The sequence below is a fragment of the Semicossyphus pulcher genome, unplaced genomic scaffold (genome assembly GCF_022749685.1).
Source record: "Semicossyphus pulcher isolate SPU_LCO1_2020_fin unplaced genomic scaffold, fSemPul1.0.p SCAF_17, whole genome shotgun sequence".
Taxonomy (NCBI): domain Eukaryota; kingdom Metazoa; phylum Chordata; class Actinopteri; order Labriformes; family Labridae; genus Semicossyphus; species Semicossyphus pulcher.
The window spans coordinates 17920001-17932125 of NW_027211681.1; the positions used below are offsets into that span (position 1 = coordinate 17920001).

Genomic DNA, 12125 nt, shown 5'->3' on the forward strand with positions numbered 1-12125 from the left:
TGGACTAGGTTAAACCTGGTTACTTTTATTCTCTGTGTTTCTCACAAAAAATATCTGCATTTTTAGGCCTAAATAATGCATTCAAGGCACCTCCTGCATTGTTTACATCCATATTTACTAGCTTACAGTCTTCCCCTTCCTTACTGTTGCTTGTGACTTGCTCAGTTTATTGCTGGTTACCTCCACCAACTGTCAATTTAAAGAGTAGTGTCAATCCTTCATCAGGAATGTGTATTGTGTTGCACTGTGTTTGTGCATCACTGAATCTTTAACGCTACTATGTGTTAAATTTGAAACCTCTAGTACTAGTATCTTAAAATTCAGTGTGGTATGGGTGTGAAAGGTGGTACAGAGATAATGGGCAACACATGGACAACAAATAACTGATTTTCAATGTACATGTTTTTCTACTTTTTACCTATGTATCTGATTACTTCTTTCACTGAACCTCTGAATATCCAAACAAGTAAATAAGCACTAATACCATGTTGAATATCCTCCACCTTCTTAATCTCTCCTTCCTCCTTCCCCTCTCCCTCCAGATTAGCAGCCTGCAGGACTTCTTTGGGAGCGATGACGTGTTTATAGCGTGCGGTCCAGAGAAGTACCGCTATGCTCAGGACGACTTTGTGTTGGATCAGAGCGGTAAGGCTTCCACAGCCTTTATGACTGGTAGGCCTGACTAAGACTAACTCAACATCCAACACTGTGTTTGTGTGTGTTTGTGTTGTTGTGTGTGTGATTGCCTCAGTGTCCTTCCATCACCATTCTTTCCTCACTAGTGCTTGCAACGCTCTTTTCATTTAGGATGTAAACAGCAGGATATTAGATGTGTGTATGAACAATTATTTTCCTTTTTGATCTCTCTATTTGGGAAAGTATTTACATTTTAAATGCCAATACTCGGTAGTAGCTATATACAGTATGTACACACACATTGTTGCTGCCATGTAAGGAAATAGGCTGCACTCTTGCACTCTTGTTGTCAGTGGGAAAGTTTCATTCTTTTGTGCTTCTGTGTAAGCCTTTGAGTTCATGTTCTGTCCTCTATTTGCTGTACAGTGTATTGTGTATTATGCACACCCTCTTGCGTTCACTCCTTTATCTTGTAGAAAAGCCACAGAAAGTTCTGGAGCACACAGGCAGGATGTGACCTGTTTAAACCAGCCGATCTATTCACTGTCAAATCTATGTAGAACTTCAGCCAACAGTCTGACAACCTTGTAGGAAGGAAAAAGCAGTTTATTATAGAAACAGTCCAAAGTATGGACATCCTGTTTCATTTTCTGTGTTGTTTTGTCAGGTTAGCTAACAACAGGGAATCACATCCTCGCACACGCTGTGCTAACTGTTGCTGAGGATGAGTGATGGTGGATTTGGTCGTATTCAGAGATAGTTTGGAGCTTTCGTCCCACTTACACTCCGGTGCTCCACTTTTAAGAATTAGGTCTTTGAAAGAGTAAAAAAGGCACACAGTACTCTCTGATGAAGGTACAGAAGCTGCTCTTCCTTTTTACAAAATAGGTTCAGTACACTCTCTGCTGTTGAAACATGGGAAGAATAAAGATGAAGACCGGCCTGCACCATCTCAATCTCTTGTTAGTGACTGGAATGCAGACATGCATCTCTTCAATAAGTCTTAAAGAGAGTTATTACTTTTTAAATTTTTTATTGTGCTTTCATATGTACACCATGCAAAGCAGACATGGTGTACATATGACAGACACTGATATACTGTGTATGTGTGGAGATCAATAGCATGGGGAACACATCAGGCATGCACTGTGGGTGTGCTCTGTTGGCGTTTCTTTTTCATGTGTGTGGTTGCATTATACCTCCCACCGCCTCCGCCCTCATTAACGCCACCCTGACAAGTTAACCACAAGCTTCATTACAACATCTGCTGTTGCGGCACACAGCTACACAGCAACACCACAAAATCAGCTGTGGCATCAAAGCAAACACAAGAAAAACTACAGGTTGGGAATAGTTTTGCATGTGGTTTTGGTGTGCGGCAATCATTTTAGTCGAGATGTCTTACGCCACAGGATATTTTTCTGATCGTAAAAGACATCACCAACGTGTACCAAATTCAAAACGGACTGTATGTTATATATTTAACAAACAATGATCATTTCTGTTATTAATTTCTGGTTTATTTGGGCTGAAGTTTGGCTGCTTTTCATAAGATAAAAACTGGTTAAAAATATAGAAAGTTACAGTTTCTAAGAATGTAACGTTTTGCTGTTAGAAACAAAAAACTTTGGCATTTATATCTAACTTTTTTCAAATCATACCCAGCCCTTATCTCAGTGTTAAAATGTTAATATGGCTTTGCATTAACTGGAACCCAATTTAAAGTAAATCAGGCCCCGTGTCCACATAGAGCCTTTTTCTGGCAGAAAAGTGCTGGCAGGGCGCTGGGATGAAGCGCTTGTGCGGTGAGAGAAAAAACGCTGCATGCAAGTTTTGTTTCTATGACAACAGTAGGTTTAACTTACGACAACGCTAACAACAAGCATACAACGTGTAGGGCGATAAAAAAACACCAGCAACATTTAGTGTCCGGCCGATCTGCTCCCACAAATGGGCTTTTCGGTTTCCATTGTGAAACTGTTTGTTTGTCATATCGTATAGCTTTGGGTAGACAGTTATAGCCAAAACAAGGTGCTCCTCCATCCATTTTCTCTTCGACACAGGGCCTCGTTCAGTAATCTGTGCTTTTTAATCCTTTACTAAACACTATCTGCCTATTTCTCCCCATAATCAAGTGTTCATAAAAGTCACAACACATCCATACCCCTGGGAAAGCAGCTTGTTTGGCATAACTCTGAGAAAAATAACAAGAGGTTTGCTGACAGAGGAAGGTTAATACATACAACGTTGACCCAGAGTGTGTTTTCCATCCAGAATGCAGAGTGCTAAAGTCATCACACAGCCGCTCTGCTACTCCCAACCGGACAGCTAAGAGCCCTGGACCGTCACGACGCAGCAAGTCCCCTGGTGCAGGTGAGACGCATGACTGTACACACATACTAGAGATAGTCTGTATTAGCCCTTTTAAATAAAGAGATAGACTATACTAATGTGTTTGTAGACAATCTAAAAAGTTGCAAATGATTGCATTACACGTGTGAAAATGTTCAACAAACAAATCCGTGTTATCATATTGTAAAGTGCCACTGTAAGTACATTTGTGCTTGACAGGCTGAGTAAAAGCCTTTTTATTTGCTGCCTCATCCTAAAGCTGTGACAAGTGACTTAGCAATTTGTGTGCTGCAAAGAGAGATGGTGACATTATGCTGAGTAATAAGTGTCCTACAAGCTATTACATCATCTTTAAAGAGGAGGTATGTAAGAGGTGCCAGTTTAAAGGGTCTGCAGTCTCAGTTTAGCCTTAAAGGTTCAACCAGTTTCAAAGTATGATATAATCTGATTTGACTAATCTTATTTGCCTGACTCTTTTTCTCTTTTTCTTTTGACTCTGCAGTCAGACACACGGTCCACTACTCCACCAGTCAGTCTCCAATCAAATCCCCAGGTGAGGCTGGTGATAATGTCACACAGTTTGACTCTGACCTTGTGTAAAGCTTCTCACAGCTTAATGCCTCAATTCATCTCTTGTGACTAAAGACTATCACCAGAGTGAAATATATTTTGAAAGCTTTCCCCCCTGAATTAGGAAATGATTGTGTTTAGCTTTTGTAGCTCCTCTAAAAGGCCAGTTTTTAATAGTTCTTCTTGTCAGTTCTCTAAAACGAATGATAAAAAAAGATCATTTGAGATCAATGCTAACATTTTATGCTAATATAATAAATGTTGCACAATCTTAAACTAATGATGGATGAAGGGTAATTTGAGATGAAAGCTAACTTTGCCAATATGATAAATGTCACACTCACATGCTAGATATTAGCATGTTACCTTGCTAACAGTACGCATAAGCTCTTTCCAAATGCTAAAAGTCACATGCTAATGGTAAGCATTCCATACTTAACAATAGCATGTTAGCATGCTAACTCTAAGCAAAGTATGTTGTTATCTGTTCAAAGTTTGTATGTTTATGTTCAGGTAGTAATCAGGAGTAAATCTTTCATCTCAGCCTCCTAGCTGTAAGTCACAGTTAGTCGTTCACTTGACGTGAAGAAGTACAGAATTGTCAAAAGTGAAAGCCATTGCAGACAGCTGCAGCTAAATACAATTCAATGTTAATTGAAACTTACAAAGTTTATTCCTCTTATGTAAAGTGAGCTACATATACAGTGATTCAATCTAATTTGACATTATTAACTGCTGTTACACAAACTAGTAGCTAATAAAGTTTATGTTATTGTTTTATTGTAAGAGCAGACTGGGAGTCGAACATGCGATCAGTGCAACGAGGACTGTAGCCTCTGTATATGGGGTGCCTGCTCTACCAACCGAGCTAAACCAGCGCCCCTTAAAGTTGTATTTTAAGGGTTAGCTGTGGGGGCAACAAACTTAACAGCACATTAAGACAGCCAAGCAGGAAGTTTTCTTGTCCTCATTCTGACACCATTAAGTGAATGCAGCATTAGCCTAACTGCTAATGTTCAAAGCTTTTGTTTATGTAACAACACAGCCAATCCTCGAGTCCCACATCAAGGTTAATCTTTTTACACCAGCAGTGGATATACTTGAAGAATTGAACAGTACCAAACAATTCTTTTAACATTATTCATCCATGATCCATTCATTTATTATGTTTTCAGGTGTTAATGAACCTTATACTTAAACTAGGCAAGCTTTTCTGTCTTGCCTGCCATGCCCTTTCCTTTTGGCTTAGACTAGACTGTAGGATGCCATTTATTATACACACAGCCATATAATTTAAAAGCCAGCTACTGCAGAATCCACTGATTTAAAGCCATGAACTGATTAGACTCACTCTTCAGTGTGTGTGTGTTAATTAAATCCTCCTCTCACTGAGCAGTAAAATCCCATGCCTCTCCATCTGTAGCAGCTGAGGTGCTCAAAAAGTTAAACTAAACTTTAAGGACCTTTTAGTGTAATGTACTGTACTGTAGATGTTTGAGCTACTCTCAAATATTATTTCAAACGTTCCTCTATAAAAACTAGACAAATACCCAGAGGAAAGTTAAGTGAGAGGAAAAACTCTTAAGTGATTGTACAAAGAAACAAAACTCTGAAATAGCAGTGCAAAGATGCAGCCTGTAGGCAGTGTGAAATGATTTTCCACAGCTCAGCTGGGTTTATGCAGATGAAGAGACGTTTAAGTTTGACGCATTATGTCTCTGTGTTTGTGCCAGAAACCGACAGAGAGTGAGGCAGAAAAACTCTGTTCCTGAGAGAATGAATCACTTACACAAAAAGAAGCTCTAACCCCTGCTGCGGGCCTGTGCACCTCATGCTACACACAAATCACAGAAATGTGTTGCATATCTGTACACAGGAAGTCCACTATTACTGGGACGGTGACACCAAAAACAAAACATTTTAGCACTGTAAACTGAACCAAACAATTCCAGTGTATAACTTGCAGTTTAGACCTGTAGCCTGCTGATGTGCGCCATCTACAGGCAATGAAAGAGAGAGATGTTCTTAAGTTGTGGCGCTGTAAGAAATGACTGTAACAAACCTTGGTTTTTCTTGGTTTTTGGCTGTTAATACAAATGTTAAATGTTAAACCTCAAGTAAATATGTGAGTGTTTTGGTAAGTTGACCATGAGGTGCATCAGCTACGACAAGCTATTCGTCTTTCCTAAATGAATTGTTGATTATTACAAATATATACCTTAGATTACCAGGGAGCCGAAAGGAAGGCACCTTGGAAAAGGCCAAGGTTGTGGCAAGCAATCTGTTCAGGCACTGTTTATTCAACCACACGTTATAAATAAACAATTCTACAGAATGACTTACATTGTCTTTTGCTCTCCTGTGCTTGTTTTTCGACACAGTAAATGGTGTCTCAAGCAGTCAGATCTCAACTCCAAAGTCTACCAAGTCCTCCACTCCATCTCCCACCAGCCCCAGACCTGTCGCCAGTTTTAAGGTAAGACCGTACATCACATCCATGTGTGTCATAGTGACGTAAAAGAAATAAACTTGTAATTGGGATTACATTGCATTATTTAGATTCTGTACTATTCTATACTTCTGTAATGTATCTCACTTGAGTCTACACAAAGCCAACATAAGGACAACTGTGAAAAGGTCTGACCTGTCCAACAGTCCTTTTGAGAAGACATGGATGCTGTCAAACATTGACAGTTCTGTTAACATTCAGTGTTCTCACCAGTTAGCCTTGTATGTATCCTTGAGGTGTTTTTGTTATGGAGGAATCTACATTGTTTTTATCCATGTTTGCTCTCCTGCAGCCTTCCTTTTTCTTCAGTGCATTACAGACACCTCTCTATCAGTCGAATAGTCTAAAATTGTTTGCAAGAATGCGTCACCTGTGTGCTTGTGCAACATGCAAACAGAACCCACTCATCAAGAAACATCAGTCCATAGTGCTACTTGTGGCCAAAATCTCCTTTTAAAGTTTAACTTTCAGGATCTGTCCTTCTAAACATAAGCGCAGGTCTGCCACCACAGTGACCCCAGTGACCCCAGTGACCCCAGACACATAAAGTAACACCCTATAGGTACTTTAACATGGAGGAAGAGGCCAGATTGTAGCGACCTACCTACCACAAAACCATAAAATATCTCTGTCAAGTAAAGTCATCAAGTCGCCAACTGTCTGACCTACGCATCTGTGTACAGCACATGTTGCAGCTCTTTGATGTATTTCGGTAAAGTCTGACACATTAATCTGATTTATTGAGGGATTCTTATGTAAGATGCATGTTAGTCCTGAACTCCAGTTTGTAACTGCTGCAGCCAGCTGGCAAACCCCTCGCAGACTGCCACCATGCCTTTGTAAGCCCAGTCAAAGACTTATCCATCTATATTCATCGGGTCTGATATTAGAGTTTTATGATTTACAGACAGCTTCAGTAATCTCTGGGAAAGACTGAGTAGAGTAACATTATTTTAGAGACTAAGTGAGGAAGCTAAATGTTGAAGACACTCATATGTACCAGTCACATGGACGTGGTCAGGTAAACTAAAGCCATATAATACAGTTATGTATCATGGGAAAAAGCCTTTTTATGTTCCTATTTCCACTTTGGAATGCTTTTAGAATAAATAATAGATCCTTACATTGAGGTAATGCACATTATGGTGCTGTAAGATACAGCCCTAACACTACTGTACAGCCTGGGAAATATTACAGGTCTGATTTAAAGCTGGTGACATACATTTTTGGCTGACAGTTTAAAAATATATCCATAAGAGGCTGAAGTTGCCTCTGCTGTGCTCTGCAGGACTGATGCTCTTAACAAATAAATGATTAATTTGAAGCCATAACGGGTTTATGTGCAGTGATGAGAAGTGGACACAGAGGAGAGGATCTGTTGCTGTAGCTCTGGCACCTCGCACATTCTGAAGGACAAGCTTAAAGGGGCAGTTCTCCCCTGGAAAAAGCCACCGTCAGTCAAAGCTGGTGTTCTCTGTAATAGATCGAAGCAATAATATTTGAAATGGGCGCCATAGCTGTGGAGAAAGTTTTACAAACAGCTCGTGCAGCATTCTACATTCCTACAACACCCAGCGTGCATTGCGCCCCTCCCTCTGAAAGGAACGGCCCAGCGAGAGACGTTGGAGTTAAATACTATTGTTTGGCTGTAGGCAACGGCTCAGGGCGGTACAGAATCTGAAATACGAAGAGAATATACCGATGGATCGTCTAAAAAAAAATCTTCAGGTCTGCAGTCTGCATTTCAAACCTGACGATTTTGAACGAGACATGACACTGGAGGCGGGCGTCCTAGATTGAGGACGTGTAGTTTAGCAAGCTCCCTGGCCTCCGCCAGATGACGCATTTTACGTAGTCTGGTGGAAGTTTTCCAGGGCCCATTGGAGAAGCGGATAGCGTCCTCCAAAGGTACAGAGCTAAATTGCATTTTTTTTTTTCATACCGCATTAGCTCCCCATAATAGCATAATAGGACTGAGGTTGAAAATCGGCGAACTGGCCCTTTAATTTAGACCTCGGCCCCATGTTTAAATCATGTTTTTTAAGGATTACTATACAGGCTGTACTGTTTACAACACTTTAATGCTTTTTATTTGTATGAACAGAGAATAATTCTGCACAAACATCATGTTGCTTGCTAAATTAAAAGGTCATTAGTATAATGTTAATTAACTTTTGCTCCTTGTCATCTGAAACATTTTTATACAACAGTCAGAGGCACCTAATAAACCCTATCTGTTCGATCAGTGTTGGCCGTCTTTTGAGGGCACTTTTTGAAGCCTAAAGTTGCCATGGTGATTTGTCTGTGGGTTTTGTTTGAGGCCAGGCGCTCAACTCTATTTTTGTTTTGTTTTTGCATCCTGCAGATCCCTCCGTCACATCACATCTCTTCGCCAAATGTAAATGGCTCATTGAACAACCACCACGAGCAAACAAACCGGCTGAGTCCAGAGGGTATGTCCTCTCTTCTGTCCTCTTCTCCTCTGTCCTCCTCTTCTCTGTCCTCCTCTCCTCTGTCCTCTGTCCTCGTCTCCTCCCCTCTTTTGTCTGAGTCATTCACCTGATCTGCCAACTAAGCCAACAGTACTGCACGGACTCTGTCACCCTCCAGTATGTGGCGATGACATTGACTGTCACATTAAAATAATCCGTCATCTTTTCCCATCAGGGCACATTTCAGAATTTGCTTACTCGACAGAGTAGACCCCGTGTGGAGGATAAAAGTGAAATGTCCTGCTGCTGTGAGAGCAGATACATAACTAAATGATTTTAGTTTCTGTGTATATGCTAATATTGCTGCTTAGATCATTAATTTCAACATGAGAACAAGTAGACTCCCCTATGTGTCTGGTTGTCTCTGTGTTATTTGTTGCACAGCGTGAGGTCCCATAAATCAGTCTGAGAACTTGTTGACTTTCTGCCAGAGCTGCCTGAGTTTTATGAAACAGCAAAGCTTGTCTGTGGCCTGTTGTAACCGCTCTCTCTCCTCACCAGTGAACGGTAACCTGCCTGCCTCCACCATCTTGGAAAAATACAAAATAGGCAAGGTGATCGGGGATGGGAACTTCGCCGTGGTGAAAGAGTGCGTGGAGAGGTAGGTGAAACAATCAATCAGACTGGATGTTTAATGCACAGTCGGCTAATGTCTGTAGTGATTGCACAGCAGCGTGCCGCATCGGGCAGCTTAATGAGACGAGCATCACGTGCAGCAACTGCTCCATCAGGGTGTTTAAGTCCTGATGACAGGGCATTGTGGAGACTGAAATATCCCATGGATTAAACCCAGCGGTGAATTCACTTCATTAGCCTTTTAATCTGTAAGTCAACACAGCGCTCAGGCAGACAGGGGGGATGATGATGTGGAGAGGAAGTGAAGTGTGTGTGTCTTCATAATCTGATGCACCGTCCTGGAAAGTGCTGAAAGGTTCCCTGTGGAGACTCATGTAAACAAACAGTTATGATCACATTAAAAGCATTGTGTGTTTCCTTTAGGCCTTAATGTTGAGTTAATTCCCTTCCTCAGAAAAACAAAGTTTGTTCAAGAATACAAGACAAAACAAGAATATTTGTCATTAGTTTCAAACAAGTATATACAGAAACGTTGCAATATTGTAACAGATGACAACTTAACACATATTCATGGGGGATTAGCACTTATTGTAATCTTGTCATAAAGGCCCCTCCCTCCACCTAGAACCATCTATGTGCTGAAATTTCTCAGATACTTAATACAGGAAAGATCTGGAAGCCAGAAAGTAAAATAAGTTAATAAATAAGGAAAAGAAGAGGGATTAAGAAACTTACATAAATACCCAGTTTTCTGAATGTGATCAAAATAATTTATGCTTAAGTCAACAAACTTGAGTTTTCAGTCGCAGCTTGCACTCCTGAATGAAGACTGTGATATGAAGTTGCTGTTTCCAAAGATAGAAACTCAATGCACGGATTTGTTAATTATTTTTAACCTTCATTCATGCAGCAATCCATACATCTGATTAACTTCTTCTCCCCCTGCGTCTTTGCCCTTTTACTTTATCAGAGGAACAGTGTTAAACTGTTGGCAGGAATGTGTATCGTAAGTGCAAGGTCGTAAGAAGGAGAAGATTTTGTGACCTCCCAAGGGACAGCGGATGAAAATTAGCTTAAAGCTAACTCTGGTTCAATGCATCGATTGGTAACATTTATGTTAAATATTGTTCATGGTCCCTTTTAAAATAAATAAATACATAAAATCATAAATAATCAAAACAAGGACCCACTCTTCTCACTCAAAACATTGTTCATTGTAAAAAGGCTTTCTTTGAGTTACAGCCCTGTGATAAGACAACTATTCACAGTCTGACCCAGATGAACCATGTGAAACACTTTAAAACACTCATATACGTGTGATTTATTCACAACCAAATCATTACACTCGTGTCGAACCCAGCTGTAGCCATCTTGCGCCTGATCTCCTTATATATTGCTTTGGTCTTCGTCAATCGCTCCAGCTTGCTCCGGATCTCCTGCGGGGACCAAACTGCAAGGAGGCAGCTTGTCTCCTCGGCCGACCACTGCTTTGCCTTTCTATCTATAGCCTTCCTTGTTTTGTGTCACTGTAGAAAATGGCGGAAAATTGGTTTGTCTTTTTGGTCACAGCAACTCCGCTCCACGCCTCTGACGTAAAAGAGTTGGTGCCACTCTGGAACGTGTTTTCCTGGCCGAGGGTTTTTTGTCTTTCGCTTTCGGTTGTCTTTTCATTTTTTTGTCTTTTGCTGTCAAAGACTGTGTGAGGTCAGAGGTTAAACAAACTTGAAGCTTTCCTCCTGAGATGTCAGTGGAACCGTGCTCTTCCTCCTGGTGTTAGGTTGCTCTTTAAATATGTGCTCTCACATTCTGCCTGTGTCTCTGCTTACTGTACAAACTCTGCGAGTGCTGCTAACATGCGTTTCCAATAACCCCGTGGCCGTTCTCCTGCTCCCTTTTAACTGCGCCTCTCTTGTGAGCACTTGATCTGTATTACAAGCATAGTTGCAGCGTCAGTGGTGTTTTTATTGTCGGCCCTAATTGCGCTGTTTCTGTTCAGGTCCACGGGAAAAGAGTTTGCACTGAAGATCATCGACAAGGCCAAGTGCAGCGGAAAGGTCTCCCTGTCTTTTTTTACCCTCTTCTTCTTCTCCAATTTCTTCACTCTTCTCTGCGTGTATTGCCTTCTCCTTACACTCGTAGGGAAGGGTCATATGTTGTTCCACTTTGCAATATTAACACAGTTACAGAGACACACACCGCAGGATCGCATGTATCCCACACAGTTAGACTAAGCTCGTTTTGCTTAATTCACCCCAATTATCTTCACTCTTTCCCAAACCTACAATGACACACTATCAATCACACACCCTTGACACCATTTCACATGGAACCAGCAACGCATCGTCTTTGTATTAGCATAATAGCTCAGTGTAAATCCTGTGTACTCACTTAGATTACACGTCTTGGCTTGTTTCCAGGAGCATCTTATAGAGAATGAGGTCGCCGTGCTGCGGAGGGTCAAACATCCCAACATCATCATGTTGATAGAGGAGGTGGACACTTCCTCCGAGCTCTACCTGGTTATGGAGCTTGTCAAGGTACACTCGAGGCTAATAGGGGGCAAACACAATCCTCATTTCTCCGTGCCGATTTATGTAAAACCACTTTGTCGATGTTTGCGCAGGGAGGCGATTTATTCGATGCCATCACCTCCTCGGCCAAATACACAGAGAGAGACGCTACAGTCATGGTGTACAACCTCGCTGCAGCTCTGAAGTACCTGCACAGCATGCACGTCGTTCACAGAGACATTAAACCAGAGAACCTGCTGGTAAGTTTTACACTCGCATAACATTTTTTATCCAAGAAAGCAGTTTGTAACTAAGCATGTATTTGCTCTTAGGTGTTTGAGTATCCAGACGGCACCAAGTCACTTAAACTGGGGGACTTTGGCCTTGCTACAGTGGTGGAGGGACCTTTGTATACTGTATGTGGGACGCCTACGTATGTGGCTCCAGAAATCATCTCAGAGTCTGGGTAAGCTTCATTTA

General features: G+C 41.3%; 1 protein-coding gene across 3 annotated transcripts in view; it reads left to right on the forward strand.

Annotated features, from left to right (window-relative positions):
• dclk2a (doublecortin-like kinase 2a) overlaps positions 1-12125 on the forward strand; it is a 49729-nt gene that overhangs the window by 26236 nt on the left and 11368 nt on the right. For 2 of the 3 annotated variants that reach the window (XM_069665509.1, XM_069665512.1), the window contains exons 3-12: positions 543-672; positions 2911-3009; positions 3491-3541; positions 5940-6034; positions 8433-8520; positions 9061-9160; positions 11132-11189; positions 11553-11672; positions 11759-11905; positions 11978-12111. In XM_069665509.1, coding sequence (XP_069521610.1) covers positions 543-672; positions 2911-3009; positions 3491-3541; positions 5940-6034; positions 8433-8520; positions 9061-9160; positions 11132-11189; positions 11553-11672; positions 11759-11905; positions 11978-12111 — 1022 coding nt within the window. The remainder of the gene's footprint in view (positions 1-542; positions 673-2910; positions 3010-3490; positions 3542-5939; positions 6035-8432; positions 8521-9060; positions 9161-11131; positions 11190-11552; positions 11673-11758; positions 11906-11977; positions 12112-12125) is intronic. The other variant, XM_069665510.1, reaches the window with a different exon arrangement.